The 26,110-nt window shown below is 39.7% G+C and overlaps 1 protein-coding gene across 2 annotated transcripts in view; it reads right to left on the reverse strand.

Moving 5' to 3' along the window:
• GSK3B (glycogen synthase kinase 3 beta) overlaps window positions 1-26,110 on the reverse strand; it is a 152,639-nt gene that overhangs the window by 22,898 nt on the left and 103,631 nt on the right. For both annotated transcript variants that reach the window (XM_027653682.1, XM_027653681.1), the window contains exons 7-8: window positions 20,035-20,132; window positions 8,537-8,632 (exon numbers count right to left, since the gene is read on the reverse strand). In XM_027653682.1, coding sequence (XP_027509483.1) covers window positions 8,537-8,632; window positions 20,035-20,132 — 194 coding nt within the window. The remainder of the gene's footprint in view (window positions 1-8,536; window positions 8,633-20,034; window positions 20,133-26,110) is intronic.

Raw genomic sequence — 26,110 nt, forward strand, 5'->3', positions numbered from 1 at the left:
TCCCCCAATAAATCTGTACCTCACCAAAAAGCTGAGGGACCAGTGCAAGTTCTTTCTTTGTTCAGGCATGCTGGTGATGCTCAAACACAGACAGACCATAACAGCTAGTCAGCAGACATACTCCTCTCTCCTTTTCAAGTTGCACTGCTATCAGTGCAATTTTTTTTAAGTTACTCCCCCTTTATTTTTCTGGAACTACTACCACCTTCAACATTTCAAAAATGATTGCCAGGCTTAAATGCCCCTGGTGCACTATGTGGCTCTCATCCCCTAGTGACCTGAATTTAAATGAAGTCTTTGTGCACCAGCAGAGTGGTCACATTTTACCTTACTAATCTGAAAAAGTTCCTACCAGTGTAGCAGAGTTCATGCTCCTTCTGAATTTTATTTTTTTGCACACATGGAGAGACAAAAGAAAAAGGATGGAAAGCACAGAATTCTCCTATTTCACTTCACTCACATCAGCATTCAGTTCTCCAATAAAACCACATGGGGCAAGAGCTAAGTATTGTTTTACCAGAATAGTTGCTCTGACTTTCAGTTCATTGACATTCTTCAAACAAACTTTCCATGCACAACACAGAGCACGTCTTGGTCTAATTAAGCCCCAAAGCCAAAGCTTCACAATGTGATACCAAGGTGCTCTTCCAGTCAGTGTATATTAAAAGGCATGATTTCATGCCATCAACCACTGTGCGTTTTGCACGCAGATTGTGAATACTGCCCGCGTGCTGTGCTCCCTAAGAGAGCAGAGGCTTATGAAAATGACATCTGTTGCTAACACATCAAGTTGGTGACACCATGGTTAAAAATTTCCTCACCAGCTTCAGACTCATGCGCTTTGCCAAGAACCACCCACACCACCAGTTCAAGGCTGACAGTCTGTGCACATCTCCTTTCGGTTTGTAAGCATATTTTTTATGGCACATGAACATTATTAGGTAAGAGAGAAAGCTCCTCCCTTCAACCAAAAGCTTGTACTGTTTACAAGCAAAGTTACCAGATGTAGAACACAACCCTCAAATCAACTTTTTAAAAATGCAATCACACAATACGATTACTATGACCTTAGGATAGGAAGCGGTATTTTGATCAAGTTTAACACAATAAGGCTTATGATAAACGTGACACATTCACAAATACAAAAGGAGAGGGAAGAGACACAGAAGACAGCAACTTATGCACTGGGCTCTACCTGACACAAAAAACCCCAAAGCTGCATCAGAAGTTCTGCCCTTGGGACTGGTCTTGTTCCAAAGGTCTGAGAATTTCAGACTGAGATTTCTGAAATATGACATTTGGCTATTTTCACGTGCATAAAATCTACATTATAAAAATGAAGGTTAAAAAAAGTTTACAAAAGAGGCACTGGTGTTGGGAGTGATTTAAAAATATATATAAGCCCCCCAACTTCCATCTCTGATTAAATCTCTCTCTGTTTTTCTCTAAAAAGCAGCTGGGAAATAGTAAATGCCTTATTAATCAAGAGTCCCAGTCAGATGGCACTTAGACGGGGGAAAATGAAATAAAAAGAGAAGGGTTAAGTGGCTTACAAATGAGCCAACACAGAACTGGGAACAGGACCAGGAACCTGTCTCCAAAGCTACTTCTTGTTGAGACCACACACTTGTTACTGGGCTCCTTCCATTGAGGACCTGGTAGAGAAAAAATGAGCTAGCATTTATTACCCAGTGCATGTGCTCTGCTTCTATCGAGCTCTAAAGGAAAGCAACAAAGCTAAGCAGAACAAACAGCTCCCCTTCTTCTGAGACAGAACCCCCAAAAATATATTTCTGAAAGTGCTCTCAAGCCTCACTGGGACAGCCGCTATGAACAGCCTAGACAGATGTGCTGCAGTGTGATGGCTAAACAGATGGTACATTTTAAAAGACATGTTAAACTTCACATTTGATTTCTGAGTTGCACTGATGGAAATCAATTCTTAATGTTAAATTAGTCCTCACTCACTTACTGTTAAGCGATACTTTCTTTACTGCACACAAATTGGGCAGAGGCAGGGTAATTTACCACACAGCAAACCTGGCTTCTTTTCTTATGCTTTAGATGGAGATACCCCAATTCCCAAATCTTCGTTCGCGAAGCCTAGCCATGATGGAGATGGAGATAAGAGATTTACACTGTCAAAAATCATTGCTACTACAAAAGGAGCTGGCAAACATGAAAATGCCAGAAAAACTTGGTTTTTTTTCTTTTAAGTTAGTCTCCTGCAGAGTTGTTTCCACTCTTTGCTTGGAAAGTCATTATATGCCAAGTGAAAAACAGAACTGCATTCTTTAGAAAGAGGTCAGGGCATGGTTTCACAACAGGCACAAATCACCTCCAGTTTGCACTGGAAAAGACAGTTCTGCCCTTTTGGCCATGCACATTTGCCCTTGTCTCAACACTTGCAGTCTGGGCTGAATGGTCAGTCAGGTAAAGAAGGTGATGCAAATCCTGAACATTTGTGTTATTAAAGAGGTTTTTGCTGCTATGCAAACTGTAATATGTATCAGGAATATGCAGGTGGGAGGTGGAGAACTGACCCTGCTCCATGATGATCTCAATGCCAATGATGAAACTGCAACCAAAGAGACATCTCATCTCCACTGTACCTTTGTATCTCTACAAAAGATCAGACCCCAATCTCAGAAAGAAGAGTTTGCATTTTCAGCTTGAATTCAAGTGCAAGTCCACTGACAAGATTTCCGACAAAAATGCTTTTGCTTTCTTTTGTCATCAGTCATAATTAGAAGTGACAAAACGAGCTGTCTGTTTATCCATTTTACTGTTTAGTATTCTTCCTTGAATCTGCAGTATGAGCAGTCACTTTGGAAGCATTACAAGCAAAACAATCTGCTTAAGAACTAGACAAGAACAAGGAGAGCAGGAGCAGGACAGGATGAAGACATGAAACTGATTCTGGAGAGTGGAAAAACACGCTCATGAGAGAGATCAGCCTCTACATCCCAATCCTAGAGTATGGGGAAGATGACAGGACTGTCTGATACAAGCACAGAAATATTCAATATTCAAAGTAAAGTGATTAGTGTGCTAATCACAAAGAATACACACATACACGAGGATACAGAGACTAAAATATTTGGCAAGTATTTTATAGTATGAGCAGAAATTATTTTATAATACAGGCAGAAATACAGATCCTAAAGTCAATATCCAAAGCTACTCTATAATACAGCCAACCTTGATTCTGCACAACTTCAGCTGCAGCCAGAAGTGGTCAATTGCTTTGGCAAAGTGCTAGAAGGCATGAGCTACAGTCTCTAGTTTCATCTTAGACACTGTTTTCCTCTGCTGACTTGAAGACAGACAGAAAAGCACTCTGAACAGTATAAGTAATGAAAAACAAAAAAAAAAAGGAAGTGCTTACAAAACTGGGAGGAACCCTGCCCTAGTGTCCCACAACTTCATGGTGAAGGCAAAGTGCTGCAGAGAAAAGTCCTCATGTATTCATCCACAAGAGTGCACAGCAGAAGGGCAGAGATGCTCAAAACCAATCTAGACATGACAGTTTTTATCTCTCTCTCTTCCACTGCCAGATAAATGACTCTTGTCTTTTTCCATCTCAGCGCTGACTTGAAAATTATTAGTCCAACACCTATTCAGCTACCATAGATTTGGGGACGGTAAATCAATCCATTCTCTTTAGTACACTCAAATTTATCTCACCAGAAGTATATTTAAAAAATGCCTACAGGTTTGAACCATCTTGCAAGATTTTCAGAAGATCAGAAACAAAGGCCACCAAACCACAGCACACTGAAGAAACTCACTGTCCATTTTTAAGAGCTGCCTGCAGTGGAAACTGCTTCCATGTCTATATAATGGAGACAAGGCAGAGGTTAAGATTTGAGTAAAGGAAACTGTCTTTGCTTTTACAACCTGTTGTATTGTTCTGCTATCGTGAACCATGGGCATGCTTACAGCACATATATATAAATATGTACATATTTCATTATACTGCCATTATACCGGCAAACATGTGGCAGTATCCTTGGGTGGTGGGGAAAAAAAATACAAACAAGTAATTTCCCCCATGCAGAAGGGGCTTTAACTAAGTACTTATATTACATTTACTACGATCTTAGTCAAATGAGATCCTTTACTAGCTGGATGCAAGGGGAAAGGCAGGCTATCACAGACGAACATTTTATGTATTTCTGGAAATAATCACAGTACCTTCTTTGTTTGTCATCACCCCAAGGATTTGAGATCTGAAAGTAGCTTCTGAGTAATGCTAGGATAAAGGCCAGCTGTAATGGGGCCATGGTAAGAAACGTCCATCTACCACAAGCTCATGAAGCCTGCATACAGACCTTTTGTCAGCTGTCCCTCTGTCTCTGCCCCCTCCAAAAGGGCTGGAAGCTTCAGAGAAAGCTCACTGCCAAAGCTGAACTTCAACAGCCCTGTGATTTACAACCTTGTACTTGATCCCAGATTTTCTCCTTGGCCTTCCTGTCACACAGTTATACACTATAGGTGAAGCTTAGTCGGAAGAAGAGGAACAAGCATAAAGATTAGTAGCACAGATCAGACTGCACTTCCAAGAACAGAGAAGGCTCAAGGAGTTTAGGTGGCTGAAAGACACAAGCAAAAGTCTAACTAGTAAAAATGACAGCGACAAAATCTCCAGAAAGGACGGTAACTTTTATTTGATGAGTTGGTAACACTGGAAAAACTGGGCAGGTTTTCTGACCCAAGATATACTTGAAGACATGACTGTGTGTCTAAAAGCCTATCTATTTTTTTCTGACTGTTATCAGTCAGTCAAAAGCTATTCACACCCCTGAATTGCTTCTCTTATAACATGATGCTACTTACTTCACAGAGCAAGGCAGACAAGCCATAGGATGCGCCTCTATTAATACAAAATGTGAAGTGAAAACAAAGGGAGGTTTGGGTGAAAAGAACAGCTGCATTACTAAATTCAACACACTGGTATTCTGAAGAGGACCCCCCTGGCCAAAGAACTAAAATGTTGTGGATTCCTCCTTTTAAGACTGAGGTTGTAGGGTAGGGGTGCCAGAGGAGAAGAACAGAGAAGTTCTGTTTTGGAAGAATGGTTTGAAAGATTCCTGGAAAGTCTGGATTCTCTTTTCTTTGGGTAGCCAGGGACATGCTGAACTCCCATCGTCATCTGCCTCATGCACATAAACTGGTATAAAACCACACAGGTGTCTGGGCAACACAGAACCATACTGGAGATTAGAGAGAGGTCTCTGTATGTTTTATAACAAGAGATTCCAGCTCTTAAGTTACAAAAGTACTTCAATCTCAAATGGTCAACAGATTGAAAACCAGTCTGCAAACAGTCTGCATTGTACTCTTATATTATTGCTGTAGCACAGAAAAATATTTTTAGAGGTTTTTTGACTTCTTTCATAATCTATGAAGAAATGGTTAAAGATTAAACCTTGTCAATTTGAGATCTCTTTCTTCACACTACTACATCTCACTGCCTATCAATACTGTATTAGGATGATACCAATCCACTTCTACTAAAAAGTCTAAGATGGATCTATGAAGGGAGACTTCAAATTTCCACAAAGCTTGTGCTCAAAATTCCAATTTCAGCCTGAAACTTACTGAATCTGCAAAACAATATTCCTTCATGGACTTGTCTGTATCCAGTCTTTCTCTGGCTCTTTGAAAAACCCAGAATTTATTTCATTCCACTATAGCACCAGCCATCATTCTTCTTCACCTAGCAGGTAACAGCAAATGTAGCAGATTACACCATCACAGCAACACTGAGTAGGAAAGTAACATACTTAAGCCTGCCAGAAATATCTAAAAGAACAGACCAGAACCAGATACATCCAACCGAAGTCAGCACCACAGAATTTCAGATGCAACTTATAGATACTACAGCTTCCAAAGAAAATTCTTAATTGCCTTCTACACACACTTTTGCAGACCAAGAAAGTTCCCTGAAAACAGGAGCAAACCAAAGACCTTACTTTTGTATAGATTACTGGCCTGAAAGCAAGCAGTTACAGACTGCATACTGGGCATCTCAACTGCATGAAATTAACTCCTAGGACCTACAAACTCCTCGACTTTGACAAATGCACATTGTATTAAACACCACAAGGAGAATGCTCTTGTGTCCAAGAGCTTATAGCTGGGAGTTACTATATTCTCAGTAATTCTCTCTCAAACATGCTGAAAACTAGCTGCTTGGAAGATTTTCCACACAAAAAACATCTTTAACTTCTGTCTGCTGAATCCTCTGGTCATAACTACTCCACAAGAATAACGACCTTCTATCTAGTGTAATCTTCAGTAATTCTTCAGCTTAGATGGCAAGGATTTGTGCCTTTGAAGTGGCAACCTAAAGTTCAAGTCCTGTTGTAAACTACCTGTAGGACTATAGTTACATACACAGTTGTAACGAAAAAAAAACCCCAAACCAAACGACGAGTAACAATATTTGCACTTTCACTTCTTCAGTCCTTCCTTTTCTTTCAAAGTCAGAGCTCTAAAGAAGTTTTTCCTCACACACCTTTCAATTCTAAGATACAGAAGCTCCAATAGGATTGCATATGCTCACTAACATGTCATCAGATGTTATCCCAATATAACTGGGTAAGAAACACCAATTCTACATATTACTGCTAAAATCTTTCACATCTCAACATGCTCAAAATGTCGAAAGGGAAGGATCCTGAGAAGTAATACACTGAGAGGATAAGCATTGTTACCAACACCATGCTGGATAATCCATTTTGTTAATTTAGCATTTGCATAATAAGTACAGATCTCATAAATGAAGTATCATGTAACCCAACTGTAATTAACTGGTTTAAATCCTATTCTACACCCAGTTGACATCAGGAAGAGCTGTGTGCAGAATGACTTGAGAATGAGAAGCTACGCTGCAAGCACAACTCTTCAGAACTAATTGTGCGTTAATGGAGAATGCAGATTTGATCTTCTGGCAAGCTCCTCTCAATTCTTTCTAATTGACTTAATTTCACTTGTGATCCTTTACAACAACCCAAAAGCATTCTTTATAAATAGAACGAAGTCTCAGTCTTTTCTTGAAGCTTCCATTTGCCAAAAGATCTCTGCTGTGGTCTAACAGACCATCGGGTGCACACAGATGATTCTTAAGACTGTTCAGGCGTAAGATGAGTTGTACAGATCAGATGCTTAACTCTGTGTTCTACAGTACATCTCTGCACTTGTACTCCACTGCATATTAATTTAACCCCCTCTAATCCAAACACCTTTAATGCAGGAATTCAGATGCAACTCTAATATTCAGTGCTACAAGGTTTTTGGATTTATTTTTGTGATTTTTATCATGATGCAATTCAAAACTGAAGAGACCGCTCCCAGAGACTTCTGTCTTAATTTTTTCCCTTGTTAACATAAAGCCTTGCTGGATCTACTGAGCTCCCATGCTATTATACATCACTTAACCAAGACACATAAAATAAGTCTGATATGGAAATGCAAACAAGGAATTAGTGGGGAAAAGGAGAATTCACGTGGTACATGACTCATTGGAGAATCTGTCGCAAAAATACTGACATGTAGTACCTGCCCTAACATGTACCTATCGTGTACATGGTCTCCTATCAACTAGCTTTAATTAGTTTATTCAGAGTTTCTACCACAACAGAGCATTTGGTCCAAAAGAATCTGACCTGACCATGTGTTCAGCTAGGAATGCAATCCTTCCATGCATAGATATTACTTTCTTAGCAGAAGGAAACCTGAGTGTTGAGATATGATGAAAATACCCTATATCAGACATTCCTCAAGTAGCAAAAATAAAACATTAACTACCCAGGCTTCAATTGTTTAAGACACAATATTTTATTTATTCCACACCCAAGAGGCTAACTAAATGATTGTTACTCTGTCCCAAGTCAAATATTCATCATTCCTTGATATGTGGAAGACTGATTAATTGTGTAGCAATATATTTGTTTCCATGCTAGCAGCTTCCTTTTTGATCGTGGAGGTTATAATACTGTCTGCACGTACTGCATTGGTGTCTCCCTGTGAAATCTAGGTAATAAGAAACCTTAAGAAGTAACTCCAAGAAAAAACACCCCCCTCAACAGCAAACCTACAGGAGTACAAACAGAATATTATCTATGAGTGAAGCAGTGACTGTCAGCCCTCTTCACAATATGTAACAGTATTACAAAAGCGTCATATGTATCACTGGAACATTTTCTCATTTCTGTGTGACTTCTGTGCACATCAATTTATACCATGACAGGATGTAGATATATTGCAATCTGCTATAAACACACAGACACCGTTGTTAAAACAAAAAATAACCCACCTATAGGCAACCTCAAAACCCCCAGACCAATATACATTACAGTGCACTCCTTCAATACCGTCTTCTCCCCAGCTACATCTAAAGTTTGCAGGTCCCCAGCTTATTCAAAGGCACCCAGTTTAGACTGAAAACCACCAAATCACTGACCAAACTGAACTCCTTGAATTTTTACTTTGAGCCCATGTCTTTATAATTCAGATCATATAGACTCACCTTAGTCCATGGATGTGCCTTAATCTGAGGAAATTTGAATTCAGTATAGTTTGGATTCATTTCTCTAATTTGCTCCCTTGTAGGCGTTCCCAGAACCTAGACAGGAGAGAGAAAAGAAGGCAAATTGTTAAGATACACTTCATATTCATACAGTAATGAAGACTGAAGTATAACCTATCAGACATTAAGAAAACTGAAGTCAAGCTGTGTAACTAGTAAGTTAATATAGGCTTGAGAGCAAAATAACAAAACTTTTGCTCCCAGGAGAGGGAGGTCCCCTCTCTGGGCAATCTGCTCCATTCTTTGACCACCCTTCACAGTAAAAAAATGTGTTCTACTCTGTGCCTCTGCCACTTGCCCAGTCAGTGGGCAACACTGAGAAGAGCCTGGTTGTTTCTTCTTCCCTCCCACCACAAGGTATTTATAGACATTGATGAGACCCCCTTGAGCCCCCTCTGCTTCAGGTTGAACAGTGCCAGCTCTTGCAACCTCTCCTCATCTGACAGGTGTGCCAGTTCCTTCATCGTCTTAGTGGCCCTTGCTCCAACTTCAGGAGTCACTTGCTGGCAATTCAGTTCATGCTCCAAGTTCAGCGTCGAAAAATTAATTATCTTCTACACTTTTCATGAAATTCAAGCATCTTTCTCAAACTTACTGATATTTCAATAGGGAAGAGAGTTCACTCTACATTGTTATAAAACAGTACCACCAAACACATTCAGGGTTGCAGTTCACTGCACATGGTTGATTAAGGATCAGACCAGTAGCACAGACTGATTTTACAAGCCATGAACAAACTTATAAGATCAGTCAGTTACTGCTGAGCCAAGCCAGACACGTTCTCCCCATTACCCTACAAACAAAACTGTGTGGGTTTGGGTGGTGTTTCCCTACCTCAGTATTTCCACATGGAAGACAGACTCAGTTTAAATCTAACCTGGAAGCATCTAAAGGGCATACCACCCCTGTTTTACTTTCACCAAGTTGTATTTCTCGTTCCCAGAATCTGCACAATGTTATTTATAGATGCAAATCAGTAGTTGTATGAGAAATAACACAACTGCACATCTCTTTGTAGGGGTGGATATATTTTGAAAGGATTTCAGAAATCCCTTGAGGGAATAGGCCAGACAATATGGCATCAGTGCTTTCTGTTCGGTTAGCACTAAGTGTGAGAGCACCATTGTCTTTCAGCTATATAAAAAACTTGCAAAGTATGTTCAAGAAATCCTGTTGTTTTCTGCTTGCACCCAGTTGCTGGGCATCTTTTTGCTCTGCAGAGGAGATGGCAGAAGGCAGGAGTTGCTCCTCTGTGCTGAGCTCACGCTCACCTTCCTATAGGAAACCTGTAGCCATGCCAATCTGGCCCTGTGATAAATCTCTTGCCATACAGATTAGCATAATGTTATCACCTCATCTCATCAGACTGCACTGTCACCACCAGGCAACAAATGATCCACAATGATGTTAGGCACTCTGCCTTACTGGTTGATGGAGAAATATCTGGTTACAAAATCATATATCTGTGTACATTTTCATACTGTTAGAAGAGTGGAAATTACAAAAATGCACTCTAAAAAGTCAGGTAAAGGGTAAAAGAGCAAAGTAATTGCTGTTGGAGTAACTTGTGCAACAGAGAAACTATTATCAGGTATTATGAATGGAACTTGATATCTCTTTGCTATTTAAAATATGAGTTGCGTGACACAAACTAAAATCCTACCCACAAAGCAACCTTTTAAATAAAGAGTAGCAGCAGAAGAAATAAACCCTTCGACTTGTTCAGACAGTTGCTTCTTGGATAATGAATTTGACCAACAAGTTGTACAAAACAAATGATCACGTTTTGTACACCTTGGCATTCGTAGGGATTTAAAACCTAAGAGCCAAGGGTTCCTCTCAGAGCTGACACAGAAGGGTTTTCTGGGTATATCTGAAAACGTTGGTTTTGTTCAGGTGGTAAAAAAAGAGGGTGTTTGCAGGATTCCATACCTTTTGCTCAACTTTCAAAGGAAAAAAAAGCTAACAGGAAAACGTGCCCTTTCTCTGCTCGTTTTCTGTCCGGCACCCACCAGATCATCAGCCACACAGCTCCTGCCAAGATGGTGCTGCTCTCAAAGCTTTGATGACCATCACTCTCAAAGCTTTCCAATTCTAAAAGATGAGGGGATTTCATATCCCCAAATATTATTTTCATCCTGATTCAGGATAAATGTAATTTACGAAACCTTGGAAGTTTTTTTGATTACTTAAATTAACTTCCTGAAAACCGACAGGCAACTTGCTCTCTCATCATTTCTAGAAGTTGTTTTCATGCCTCCCTCATATAAACAGGACTTTTTTAAAAGCATGTTTACCTTCTTTACCCCTTTCCTCCTCAAAAAATTCCTTTAACAGCTTTTCTGAGAAGAAGCAAAGAGTAGATTTATTTTTAATATAGCCAAAATTCATCAAACTGGCTCAGTTGCCAAGGCTGCTCAGAACAGGAACCCACACAGTGCAAGTATATTTAAAGAATGTCTTCTAGCATCAGAGAGAATCCAGATTAGATAGGCAAGGGCAATTTCACGGTAGAAGCCACAGACAATGTCTATTCACACATTTCTCTGTGTGAATCCAGAGAAAAACAGAAACACAGCTGTGAATCTAGATGAGGTAAGGGAGCAACAGGCATCTAAGAAACAGCACTTAAGGTCTCATAAATGATTAGAAAAGAAGGTACTGAAGAGGGATCATGGTGGCTGCAAGAAGAGATCATCTGACCTTTCAGCTACAAAGCAACCTTTGACACATGAAATAACTGTACAAAAGGAAAAGTGACTTATATTAGCTACTCAGTGTATTTACTTTGTTCTCTCTGGACTGTAAAACCAGATTGCGCTTCCAATTTGTACTGAAAGTACATTAAAGGAGGAAAAAAAAAGAACCACAAAACAACACATCCTGAATCCCATCCTAAAACCAAAAGGGAAGTAGATTGGAAGAAGTGTTAACGACTGTGTCAAATTCAAATTACAATCCAGAAGAGTGGAACGAATAAAGTGATAAACTGTACAATTGTACCAGTACTTGACATATCTTGAAGAGGTCCTGTAGTGGATCTCTCCTCACTCCTCAACACACCAACACTGTTTGTTACATTATTTTGAAATTGTACCTCACTGATTCACACTGAATTTTCAGTATATTAGGAATACCTTCAAGTAACCTTGGTAACAGCAATCATTTAAGTTGTTGCAAAAATTGGTCAAAGCTCTTCTTTTAAAAAATCATATATGTGACTGCTCTTTCTGTTTGAAATGGAAAGGAGAAGCATGAATTACTTCACACATTTTTGGCAGAATTACTCCATGAAACAGCTGTTCTTGCTATACCAATTCTGAAAATACTATGGAGCAGATGTACTTGGAGTTTTCACAGAATCACAGAACGGTTGAGGCTGGAAGGGTCCTCAGGAGGTCACCCAGTCCAAACCCCCTGCACAAACAGCATTGTCAAGAGTCAACTGCCCAAGACCATGTCCAGATAGGCTCTGAGTATCTCCAGGGATGGAGACTCTACAGCCTCTCTGGGCAACATGTTCCAGTGTTTACCACCCTGACAGCAGAAACTGGTTTTGTTCAGATTGAATTTCATGTGTTTTAATTTGTGCCCATTCTTCTTGTCCTGTCATGGGATGCCAAAGAAAAGAGGTTGGCTCCCTCTTGTTTGCACCTTCCCTTCACATATTCTGTACACTGGTAAGATCCCCACCGATCCTGCAAAAGTCGGAGAGCTCCTGAGAAATACAGGGTCCAATACTGAATTATTCAGGTCATTGCAGATTAGCACATGCTATTCCACTTCTTGGGGAGTCTTATGAAAAGTGGTATTGTCAAGGAAAAAGTTGGATTTTTTTTTTATTTGGCACTTAAAAAAAAAAAAAAAGAAAGAAAACCAAAGTAAGTACTGCAATAATAAAAATGTAGTTGTCTGATGGAATCAACTATAACTGGAATGAAGACTAAACTTTCAAATGAATCAAGTGGAATCTACATGAGACTACAAGGCATCTTTCTGCAAGTGAAGGTAACAGGTCAACTAGTCTTGCTCTTCATTCGCGATTGGTCATCATCACCTCTTAAATAAAAAAAAAGAAACATTATCTACTAAGATTAACTAAAGAATACACTTTCTGAGAAGGCAGAAACTGCTCTGGTTCTCCTGGAACAAAAATAGAACACAACAGGTTTCACAGTATTTTCTGTCAAGTTTTTCCCTTGGCATTAATCTGTAATAGATGAAGCTCCCCAAAGAATTTTTAATCCAAGAACAGGGTTCATGGAGGTAGGGCAATGGTATGTATCCTCCTGCAATTAAAGAAAAGCTACAGTTCACAATAATGTCTTCCTTACCAAACAAGAAGGGGGAGATTTATGAACCTGGAATAAGCCCTGTGCTCCACTACAAATAGCATAAAGATATTAATTTTATGTTCTTGCAATCAAACTTTCAAAGGAGAAAAAGATGGATGATATTCAGCTCCAAAAGACACCTTAGTTACGCCCCAATACCAAGACAGCTGCTGTCCACACATGGCTTCACTATGCAAAACTGCGCTGAGTCATTTATGACCAAACCCACACTGTTGCAACAGCAGAGGAAAAGGAAACTGCCAAGGGTTTCAACAAATCCCAGTGGAATAAAAAGCCCTTTACGACAACCATTATTACTGCTGAACCTCTGCCAAAATGTAGAAATCAGTTTAGAAGCGTAAGGACACCAAGGGTTCAGAAGCTCCAGCTGGTAATGACTGAACTAGAGAGAGAAGGTGGTTATATTTAAATCAGAAAGCTCTACAAAACCATGGTTGCAGTGCTGTAGTGATCTTCCCTGGGAGAATGGTGCAAGTTTATAAGGAAACATGTTCCTAAAAGTCTGATGTTTATGGTTTACCAGATGGGATAATTAATACTTCTGCAAGCATGACTGCACCTCTTTAGAAAGTTGTGAGAGGTGTGCCAAATAGTTTTTAAAAAAATTCATGGCGTAGGCATCTCAAGCAGTAAACATGGGTCAGCTTGAAATAATACTTCAAGAGGTTTGTGGTAGAAAGCAAAACAAACTTACCCACTTTATCTACACTTCCTTTCAAAAACCCTTGTCAAACAATGAAAGCCAACTAAATATAGAGATTTCTTCTATTCACAAGCACAAGAGGAGCTATACATCAGGAATAGGAAGATACCCATTGTCACCGCTGACATCAATATAATTGCTCATCAACTTTTTTTTACACTGCCTGCCTGCAAGCACTGGAAGTGATGAATTACATGAGGCACAGAAACAGCCAAGTTGTGATGTGGGGGGACATCAGGGAAAAAAAAAAGTCAGGAGACTTCCCCTAGGGCTGAGGACAGAACACCCATGTGAAAGCCCATGTCAGATGCAGGTAGGTCATCAGCACAGGACCACATCCAATAAAATGAAACACACTCTCCTACAGTTTATTCTCCCGGAAGAGATGGTTCCTCTCTCCCCATTAACTACTATGACTGGATTTATTTTATTTCAGAAACTGAGCCCAAAATAGTACCTTGACATTTGAGCATGAGCCATATATTATAATTGCAGTCTATACTTAGCATTAGGCTCAGTAAAACTGTCAAGAGCCCAAAAAGTTACACATGAATAGGATTCCTGATACTACTGAGCTTGTTTTTTCCATACATTTTTTTCCCCTTGCTCCCCCTTACCCACAGAACTATGAGAAGAAGATTTTATTATTCCTCCTAAATTACCATGAAATGCCAGTTTTGGTGCAAGAAATAATCACACAGTGCAGTAGGAACCAAAAAACTCAAACTGAACACCACCCCCCACCCCCATCTCCCATTCCTTTCCTGCAGTTTTCACAAGTTAGTTGATTCATCTCATATACTCTAAATAGCAGCATATGGAAAAATATTTCCAGCAAAGAAAACGCAAGGCAGATTGGCAGGTGCTGCCCTCCCCATGTCCAGGGCTGCTCAGACAATTACTGCTGCTTCATTCTTCTGAAAAAGATAGTTTTTTTGAGGAGTAGGGGGAAGGTACTAAACGAAAACCTTCAGGAGATAATTATCTTGGAAACAAAACAATTATACTTCTGAGAGTCACTTTTTGCAGGGGGAATAAATAGCAACCACTGTCTGCGGGAACTCTGCTTGAAGATGTTTTAGTCTGGGGGCATATCCCAGACAGTTTTACCTTGATGGTTCTGGAAAGCTGCTAGAGCTCAGGGGGTCAAGAACATCCCCAGAATGCCAAGCATTCACAGGGAGCACGGCAGTCCTGCAGACACCACTGCTTCACTGCAGGCTGTGTGCACAAGATTGGATATTTATGAAGGAGTCTGTCCTGACTGCAACTCAAAAAAAAAAACCAAACCCAAACTCGCTCCTGAGGTCTAAGAGTTCCTTCTTTCAAGCTGCATTCAGCAGGATCTGACTTGCACAGTGGATTTTAAATAAGGAAGTGGCAACTGCAACCCTCCCGGGCCACTGGAAGAATCCATCAGGTACAAGACTGTACGACCGCTCTGAGGCAGTAGTGTTTACTTGTACATAATTTCCTTATGTGGCCACTGATGAAATCCACACTGTCACTGTGCCCGCTTCAGAAGACAAGCACATTTCTGAAGGTGATGTCACTTGAAAGCCAGTAGGAGCATGAATTTTAATGAGTATATTGGGTTACCCACTTGAGATATCCCAGCGATGGGACAACCTAACATTTGGAATAGCTAGCAAGAGCTAAAAACAGGGAGGGAAAGTCACCATTCAAGATGAAAATTTGGAAAAAGCACTGCACATGATTTCTCTTCTGTAATAGCATAAGTATTCAACGAGAATGTACTCTGGTTAAATTATTTCTTCAGATGAAGCTCCAAGACAGTATTTCCCCATATCAAATATCATTTTGTCAGGGTAAGTGGTTATAGATCTCTCGTTCCAAGCCAGATTGAGAACATCTGGAAAGACCACATTTAAAGAAATAGGAAAAAGACAAAGAAGCTTAAAAGAAGGGAACTGTCTTTTGATTCACACGGATGTGATGCTGTGGTTCTAGAGGGGCACAGTTTTCCAGAGCAGTTTGCAAATATGCAGTAAGTCTGGAGAAACTCCAGGTGCAACTGGATAGAGAAGATCTTGCAAGACTGCTTGAAATTAAACTACATGAAGGTTGCTGAAAGTGAGTCAAAATCTGTCAAGAGCCAAAAATGCTTGTGATGCAGCAAGGGACTGAAGATGTTGGGCAAACGGCTGCAGGAAGGACGATCTGTGCCAACTGACGTATAACAGAAATTCTATTTTCATGAACACAGCTACCAAGGGGATATCATCAAGAACTGCATAAGAAAGGAGGATTAGTTTGATGTGATGGCATTTTGAAGTCATCATTATCCAGTCTAATGCAAAAAACTTCATAGCCAGGTGTAGTATCCACTTGCTGTGTTGCAAAATGAACTCTGAATAATCAAAGCTGAGTAAGCAACTGAAGAGACAACTGAAAAATTTATCTTGGCTCAAAAAAATGGACAAGTGTGACTGTGACTCAGTCATCTGGAATTGATAAGAACCAGCAGTAAAGTTTCTAAGCTGACCTCTCTTGCAGTGGAATTGAGTAAATTTAAGGGATAAAAGTAAGATGTATTTCCAAATGTGGGGATAAATATTTTCTTCCTATAGCCCTTTTTGGGAGTTCAAAATACTCCATTTTCCTGGCCTCTAAGTTTCAGACATACAGTTCCAACAAAGCTACCTGGAGAGCATGACTCCAAGACAGTCAAAAAGCAGTTCACAGGTCCCAGCCTGCAACCCTCTATCAAGTTCTCTGCTGTTCTACAAGTGCTTCACTTCTCCTACAGCCAGCTAGCTAACAAATGTTACGATGAAAGCTTTAAATACTAGTATTCTGTGACAGCAAAGGGAAGAGGTGGACACCATCTATCATATTTTTTTAACTAATCCTACTCTAAAGGAAATCTTATACAACATGACATTTGACATGCTGCACCCAAGATTTAACATTTCTGGTAATTTTTATGTTGCAGGACTGCTTATGTCTTCAGCTGTATTGAGGCTGGAAACCCATACTCACTCACATGGGTTGCTTCTCTTATGCCAGCCTTTCAAATCTAAGTCAAATTTAAGCATCATTCTGGAAGTGCAGAGGAGCACGATGTTTCATGTCTTCTTTGCAGATTTTGAAACCAAATCTGCTCAATTTGGTTATTGGTCATTTCTAAGGGATACACAGCAGATGGGATGGATCCCTGCCAACAGTTGGTAAAATGGAAAATTGAGGACCTCACTTACTACTTTTTCCTAATTTTCAAACAGTGAGGAAAAAATTACTTGAAATTTGATGATTCTCTCCCTCCCTACTCCCACTATGAGAAATACTTGTCAGTGAGTACAGCATTACAAGGGAAGCACCTCATTACCCAATTCATGCACTTTCCAAGACAGTTTCTCAGAGCTGTTGATTTCAAATGCAATATTCTCAATTATAACTCTCTCTGTATTCTCAACCTTCACCTTCTGTTAGGGCTTTTCTGAAAAGTTCATAAAAGCTTCACAACAGAAGATTTGGTAGACAAGGGCCCTGAAAAACAGCCCACTTCTCCAGTTTGCACTCAGCTTTTCTTCCAGTGCTGCCTTCAGAATATATGCTGCTTCAGCAACAAATACACTGGCAGAAAAACATTCATGGCACCCACCCATTCAGGCTCACATTTTACAAGATACTTCTTTAAAAGTTCAGCAAACATCCTTTTTTTGTGATTACTGCTGCAAGATCTACAGCATTTGTTCTCTCAGACTTTTCTAAAACATACTGTCTCAGCACTGGAACTTTTTTATTGAAGAGACCAGGTTTCCTGTAAAATGGAGTTATCCCTACATTTGTTTCACTTAACTTAATGTGTAATGGGTTACATAGGTACCAGAGGATTAGAAAACCCCACCACAACACAGGTATGAATGATCATTAAGTATCCCCCTTTATACATTTAAGGAAATGATGCAGAATTTTGTTTCTGCAGGGGTGAAAATCATAATCTCAACCTATAATTTACTGAAGTATCCCTTACAGTGGATACTTCCTGAGAAATAACATTAGTTTGCAAGTATTGTCACTACTGTGAGTTAGTCAAGAAAAGTTACCACCACAGATGGTACATAGGCTACCACCAATTTTATTAAAGTACTCCTCTGCTTCAATACAACTGGTGTAAATGAAGAATCACCACAACTGGAACACATACGTGCTATGAAATTACTAGTTCACAGATGTTTTCTTCAATACTGCAGAACTGCTGATCTTAACAGTTTCTAGCAAAGTTTCAACCAAACCACAAATCTCTGCTTGACAAGCAGGTCAATAATAAGAGAACATCTTTCTCCTGATTATTTTACTTCTACATTGTGAATATCAAAGTAATGGCAGGGCAGAGCACTATGGTTTTGCTAGAAAGGTCTCTCTACTCTCAGATTTCTGACTGAGCCATGGATAGTCACTGTGATACAAAGAGCTGGAGTTACAAAAATTCACATGGAGGTTGGCCTCTTCTCCCAGGCAACTAGTGACCAAACAAGAGGACAGTCTTAAGCTGTGCTGGGGAGGTTTAGTTTGGACATTAGGAGGAATTCCTTCACAGAAAGGGTGATTGCTTGGAATGGGTTGCTCAGGGAGGTGGTGGAGTCACTGTCCCTGGAAGTGTTTAAGGAAAGACTGGATGTGGCACTCAGTGCCATGGTCTAGTTTACATGGTGCTGTTTGGTCACAGGTTGGACTTGATGATCGCAGAGGTCTTTTCCAACCTAATTGATTCTGTGACTAGATGTAGTTTCTCAGGATTGCAGAATCAAGAAACAAACGAGGACTTTTCAAAAATTCCAAAGGCAAACACTACACATTATCACATGAAATCCTGAGGAACTCTGGTTATCTAAAGAGTTCACAGGGACCACTTCACATCTCACAAAAGCAGAGCAGCAAAAGCAGCACACAGCTCCAAGACACTTCTCAAAAGGAAAACACTGTCACTTGTGCCATTCTCAGCCCTACCTCTGAGAGCAGATCTAGTTTTCCACTAGTGTTTCCTATTTAAACTGACCCAACTCAGATAAATTGAGTTTGAAATACACCGGGCAGAAAGGCAATAAGAAGAAATAGAGGAAGTTGTAACAGAAGTAGGTGCAAAACATGGGGCCCTCAGAGGAAAGTTGTTGACTGGAGGATTTCCAGCAGGAGACACAGAAACCCACCATAACAGAAGCCACGTTTGCATGCTCAAAAGCTGGAAGAGATGTGGTGAGAGCCTAGAAAGGTCACAGCACATCCCACTGAGCCTCACCAGCCCACATCCTCCACGCAGAAGAATGACCATTCAGTGCTGGTTCATATCACACACACTGTCAGGACATGGACAGAGACACCACAGCTCTTCTAGCTAATAACACAGACACAAGTAGCAAGTTCTACTCTTTTGCCCATACATTTTGGTTTTGAGGAGCTTTTCACATGCATGCCACACACATACAGTATACATCAAGTTAGTTAGTTGAGTGGCAAAATGGAAGAGGAAATTCTTTTAATACAGTCCCCTTGTGGTGATGAAATCAATAAAGCTGATCAGCATGTGCACACATCCTCTGTAACAATGCCATCTTATGATACGCATACCATAGATTCAGAGGAAAAATATACTGTTTTCTCTGGAAATCTTGCTTCTTTCACTGCAGAAGCTGAAGCAGAAAGAGTGCTGGGAAGTCAGACAACAATCCTTTAGTCCATGAACTATTCTTACATGCCCCCAATTTGAGAACCACAGAACATTCACAGCTTTCCAAATGAAATAAATCAAGATGTGCTTGGACATAAGTGATATATAAATGTTATGTATTCTGAAACATTAGGTCTTTTACTTTCAAGAGCAAGACTCTTTGGGTGGAAGGTACCTTTGCCCTACACGTCCTGAATTTCCTATCTGCAAAAACAAGTGACCTTTCTCACCTTTCATCTCAGAGAGCTAGAAGGAAGAAGAGAAGGCAACTACATGTGTGAAGAATCTGGCACGAGGAATTTAATAACACAGTTTTCAAAGCCAAGTACTAACTCCATGCAACAAAGGCAAAAGAGTCAGATTCTTAAAGAATGAAAATCATACATTAATAAATATTGACTCAGTATGTAAGCACTTTTTCCAAGCACACTGAAAGTGGAATCCTTTATCAGGGAAAAAAACCCCTATATAATTAAAAGATGACATATGACTATGCATGACTGCAAGAACAAATAAAGATCATCAGGTTCTCAAAAAAGCATGAGAAGTGTTTTCAAACACCGCTTACATGCAAAACCCTGTACAATCGTGACAGAATATATGTGTGTTCACAGGTTTATAACAGTGCACGTTTTCATGCTGATTCCCAAGGAATAATGCAGTCAAAACAACTCTTAAAATTCCATACCTTGATTATTTCCACCAACTGATCCACACCACTGTCACCTGGAAAGATCGGTTGTCCTAGTAACAGTTCAGCCAATACACAGCCTGCTGACCACACATCTAAAAACAGGAAAAGTGGAACACAGGGAAAGGTATCAGTAAAAGATATATATGAGGTCATTTATATAAACCCCAGCAATTTCAGGCTACTTACTTTATTCTTTGCCATGTTTGATAGTATATGTATCAGAGCTAAAAATAAAAATAAAAAACATTCCTATCCAAAATGCTAGTCTAGAAAACACAGATACCTAGAATAAAGCAGTGATAGGCAAACAGTCTTAGAAGTCAAACTGCGAGACAATAAGAAATGGAAAATAATACTGAATGCCATAATATATTGACATTAAAACTTACACATGTAGGGAAAAGACCAGAGAATGCTTGCCATCTGTAAATTAAGAATTTCCCCAAACTCTATGTTGTTTTTAAATGAGATTGATCACGAACTATGCGTAGGTATCATCTGCCACAACGGCTGATGTTTTTACAGGTTTCAAGTATTGAATAGACTCAGTTTTTCACACATATATTGAAAGCATATATACACTAGCAGATGAACCAGCACTGCAAGTATTACCAGTATCCTGCAGAACATGATGACTAAGGGAACCGTGAGACAGCATCTATAACTCTGTCACCTCAAGATCCAATCTTTATCCCAACTCCATTTGCAAACTTGGATAGACAACAGAACTGCAAGTCATAGATAACGTCAACAGCATCCTTAGAAGAAGAGCCATCATCTAACTTTCATACATATAACAAAAGCCATGAGTAGTCCCTAGCAGCTCTTCCTCCTACATGAAGAAATTTTTCCTACTCTATTACATGTATATCTCCTTAAATAATTTGGCAATTGAATACTACAGCAGTAATTTAAGAATGCATCTAAGACTACTATGGAATATAGCATATTATTTTTGGAAACATAATTACCTAAAATGAAAAATCTAACAAAGCAAATGCAGTAAACACTGTTTAACAGATGTTTGTGAGAATCTGATGTAACTGCACACCAAATAAGTGGAATTTTAAGCTGCTCAACACAGTAGAAGTACTGCACTTTGATGCAGAGATAACTGCCTCTCCAAAAAAACAGATCGACTATAAGGTTTTCTAGAAAGTCATCAACAAATATGAAACCTTCTGATAAAATCTTCTCTCAAACAAGCAATCAGCAACAGAAGATTTGTAAAGCCTACAACACTGTAACTCCCCAAAAGGGAAAACCAGTCCCCTTCCACCCACATTTCTTTGAACTCCCACCTACTTTTATGAGCTAACCTTCCCCCACAAGATAACAGCAGTGTCACCATAAGTCAAACCCCAGAGAATTTACCACCTGAGGCCTGTTCCACCTGAGATAATTCATGCTAAAACAGAAATCTTTATGTCCTAATGTATTTAAACTGTGTCCCATCCCTGGAAGTGTTCAAAGCTGGGCTGGATGGTGCTTTGAGTAACCTGGTCTAACGGGTGATGTCCCTGCCCATGGCAGGGGGGTTGAAACTCAGTGATCTTTAAGGTCCCTTCCAACTCAAGCCATTCTATGACTCTGGTTCTATGAAGCAGGATACACACAACACTGTCAGTTATGGCTAAAGGTCTGAGTTAAGAAAACGTCGCTATCAGTTCTCTAAAGTCTATTATTGCTTTGCCACAACCACTACAGACTGGTGCAAAAAATAACTAAAAAAAGCTTTCAGGAATTCAAAATTTACAACAAAGTAATCTACAAGTTAGAACAGAGTTTCCCTTCCCTGATTTTTAAAGGAAAGAGAGTGGCTATGCAAAAATACTTCCCTCTCTTCACAAGAAAGATATGATTGAATTGGAACATACAGCAGACAAACAGCACTGCTCATTACTGCAGCTTTCGAAATCATTCACCTCCCAAGTCAGATGGATGCACTTTTACCTAATGTCTTAGTACAAACACCACACCAATGAAACAGCAACCAGAAATAATTTGAAAGCTTACTCTTGAAATTCAAAAAGTCAACATACCAGATGATACTTTTTCCTCTTTTAGTCTCATTTAATAAAAGCTGATATGGTCACCAAGGTGTTAAGATCTCTTTCGGACAACAAATGAAGAAGGAATCACATAAATAACATTTGATTGCATCCAACTGCTAAATGATAGCTTCTGCTGTTAGACTAACAAGTACAGCACTTTTTCTGTCATCCCATGCATAATGGGTTTAGAGGAAATTACACAAAAGTGCAACATAGACAGCATAGAGTTCTTCAGAAGTACTGAAGAAACAGATTAAAAGAACTAAGCAGTCAGAGGACTGTAACTTAAAAATCTATTTAAAGGCACCTTAAATGGTTTTGAAAAAGCTGAGTCCTTTACACTGCCTTTTACAAAACAAGTGGTTACCCCAAATCTATAATCATTATTTACAACTTCAATCCTTATTTTGCACTGAAAAAGAAATAACATACATGGGAAGGAAAAATATTTAACAGAATATACACAAACCCAATGCTGACACAAGAGTAAGTCATCATTCACAACTCACTTCCTTTTAAAATTCTGAAACTGTGCTAAACATGACTTTTTTCAAATTAGACTGTGGTTTTTTAAAACTGTTTTAAATAACCATTTGGTTTGGCTGCTCCAGAAGCTGGCTTTTGCTGTTTTATCCTTTCCCAGTTTCCCTGAATGTCTTTGCACTCCACCAGCCAATTTCGGACAAGTTTGATGGGCAGAAGTCTTGAAATCCATCACAGAAATTTTGTAAAAACAGTGGGAGAGCATGCATCAGTGTTACTGCTGAGGAGAGGAGTGTTCAGTTCCTGTGGGAAGCACCATGTCTGCCCCAGCCCTGCCAAACTGTAACTGCAAACAAGTCAAAGAATGTGCAGGTCCTTGCTCAAGCAAGAAGGCCAAGCACAAACAGGAGAGGGTACCTGAGAAAGCTAAGGGCATCATATGGGAAGAGAGATAAAAAAGAATGTAGGTCATGAGGAAACAGCTGGTAATGTCTGAGGGATACTTGCTACATTCATGGTAGGTTTAATCCATCAAATATACACATCTCTCAGAAACCTATGTAGTAGTTCCTTGTGCACTGAAATCTTCCAAATCAGGTAATTTAACGTCTTGTTAGAAGTCTATTTGCTTTTCCTTGATTTTCCTTGCTAACACTTCAAACACACATTGAAGTAAAACACAGGCATTCCAAAATCCCTAGCTTTTTTCCAGGCGTGTAATTTCACCAACTTCCAAATTAGGACTTGGGCAATGTTCCCTGGGCAAGGAAGTGAACAAATCCTTGAAGCATCCTCAACAAAAGCCAGAGAGCGGAGGCTAACTTGAGCAGCTCCAAGCAGGAACAGAAACAAAACACAATTTATACAGATGTTTATATAACTCTGGTGAGCCATGCACAATAAGGAACAAACTAAGAAATTTCATCTCTGATGAAACTTGATGAAATTTATGCCACTGACTTTAATAGGACTAAAATGTGGCTCCAGGACAGGACAGTTTGACCTTCTTTTTTTTTATCCCCAACCTTTAAATCTGGCATTTTAAAATTTATGTATCAAATCAGGATATACCATTTTCCTCAAGCCTGAAGTAAACAAAGTACTAAATTCTGTATTTAAAGACATGTTACTTATGGGAAGTGATAAGGTATCAATTTTTGATGGCTCCTTCTCAGATACTTTTCTGTCTTAGCACAGTCAGAGCTAATCGTTATAGGTTAATAATATTTTGGAGGAAGCTTGTGGTGTGACTACCAGCTCCCATGGGAGCAGAAGCATTTTCCGAACTGTTTCTTTTCAGTATGTGTAATTTAATTAAAGCAAACTAGGATTGTCATTCACATGCTTTAAACTAGGTAATAAACAAGGTAAGAGAGAATCTTAACAGAAAACAAGTCAACAAATTCTTATGTCAAACTAGCTGGGACAATGTGAAATTTTAAGAGAAAATACTGAAAGCTATTCATTTTAAGAAAGCAGGCAAGGGTACTTTCTTCACACCTTCAGTGACATGTAGTCTGAACAATACAGACAATAAATACAACTGCCAGCCAAAAGCAACCTTCAAGTAAGCTTATTTCAGATAGCTTTCACACATTATAATGGTAGCTAATGCCACATCTTTCCTAGACTGGAGAACACTTAAGACAAACACCATTATCACCTGACCTACCTCCATTTATTCAAGTACACAAAAATTCATATAGCCTCTTATACTACAAAACTTTAATTAAATTAAATTTCTAGTACTTTACGGATGCTCACAGTTGCTAGATGCACATTGTCTAATAATATAATCTGTATGATACCCTTGCTTTTGAATGCATTCTAGCAGTAGAGAACACAAGAAAAGGAATATTTCTCTTTCTCTCAGGAAGAGGCATCTGGGAGGAACACCTGCAAAATACACTCCTTGGCTTTAATTCTACTAGTGTGCAATGGCCATTTTGAGTTGTCTGCGACAGAATACCCTGTCCAATGAATTTCACTTTTTGTAATCTCAAACTCTACTTATCCAAGCTGAAAAGTTGGCCCTCTTCTTCCCAGAATGAGCAGCTTTCATTGTATTACACTCTAGCTCCTCTAACTTGTTATATGGAGGAAATGAAGGAGGAAAGGGAAAAAAATGGTTTACCACATCCATTTTGTGCAAATTAAGAACTTTCATTTATCTCATGCTTTATGGGGCATATTTACCTGTCTACTTTTTTTATTACTCTCATCTATTCCTCTTTGCCTCACTATCCCTTAATCTTGATGGACTTCCTCTATCTTGGAGGTGACTCAAAGTTGCTGCTCTGTAAACTGTGGAAACAAACTAGCAGGAAAGAAACCAAGAGTCAGAAAAGCAGCTCTGGGAAGTCATAAAATTAGCAGCTTCTAGCTGCCAAATACCAGACCCCAAAGTGCTTTCCACTACTGCCTGTTTGAAACAAATTTTGGGATGTCACAGCAAGAGCAAAAATCAGGATTACATGCATGCATGCTATGTTGGTGCAAGTTTTGCACATTGAGCCACAGATAGCAGAGATAGAGTAAGGTTGAAACAGGAAAATGCTTGAAAAGACATGTTTGTTCCAGTATTTGGCACAAAAGCTAAACACAGGTATCTCTATTCTTTTGCAATGAAGAGATGAAACTACAATGACAGGTGATAGAGCAGTTCTGTGAATCAACATGTGCTTATTTTCAGCACTGGAAATTGCCATCTGACAGAGGCAAATACTTTTTATTGTTTGGCAACAGTTTTGGGACACACCTTGTAATGGTTCTTCCCCAAGAAACTCTGAGTTAGGCCAGCTACATATGCCTGCAGAGGAGCTTATGCTCCAGACTGCTGAAGTCAAATACTCTCTCCCTCTGTCTTAGCACTCACTAGGAAAGTGAATGAACCACTTCATGATACTTATTTTTGGACACCCCAAGAGAAGCCAGCAATAGAGCCATGCAGATCAATCTTTCCCTGCCAGTAGCTATAAACGTTCCCTCTGGAATGCTCCCAACTCCTGCCAGTGCAGTGATGGAGAAAACACACTGAGCCCAGCAGACCCTTGTTATGCCAAAGCACCACCACATTTTGGTGAGCCCTCCACTGCCCTGCCACCTAACCTACTGAAAAAAGGCATGTCGTGGGGACAAAGCTCAGCTGCACAGCTGCTTTTTACACAAATGGATCACATGGCAACACAAACATCTGCACTCACCCCTGCTCCAGTGCCTACATTTGTCCCAGGACAATGTAGGGGAATGTGGGCAGCCATCCCATGGTTTTTCAGCAGGTAGCATCCCCCTTATGACCAGAACTGCCAGCAGCATGCCATCAACGTACTCTGAGATGCTGTAACACACACAGACTGGCAAAGGAGAAGCTTCAGCCAAAAAACTGTCAAAGGACAGCTGAAAGAGCTTGGTTTGAAAAAAAAAAAACAAAGCCAAACCACACAAAAACCCCAACAAAACAAAACCAAACAACAAAAAAAACCCCTCCTGTGTATCAGCTGCAGGAAATAAATGACGTACCATCCCCAGCAAGC

The sequence above is a fragment of the Corapipo altera genome, unplaced genomic scaffold, assembly GCF_003945725.1.
Source record: "Corapipo altera isolate COAL_440 unplaced genomic scaffold, ASM394572v1 61, whole genome shotgun sequence".
Taxonomy (NCBI): Eukaryota; Metazoa; Chordata; class Aves; order Passeriformes; family Pipridae; genus Corapipo; species Corapipo altera.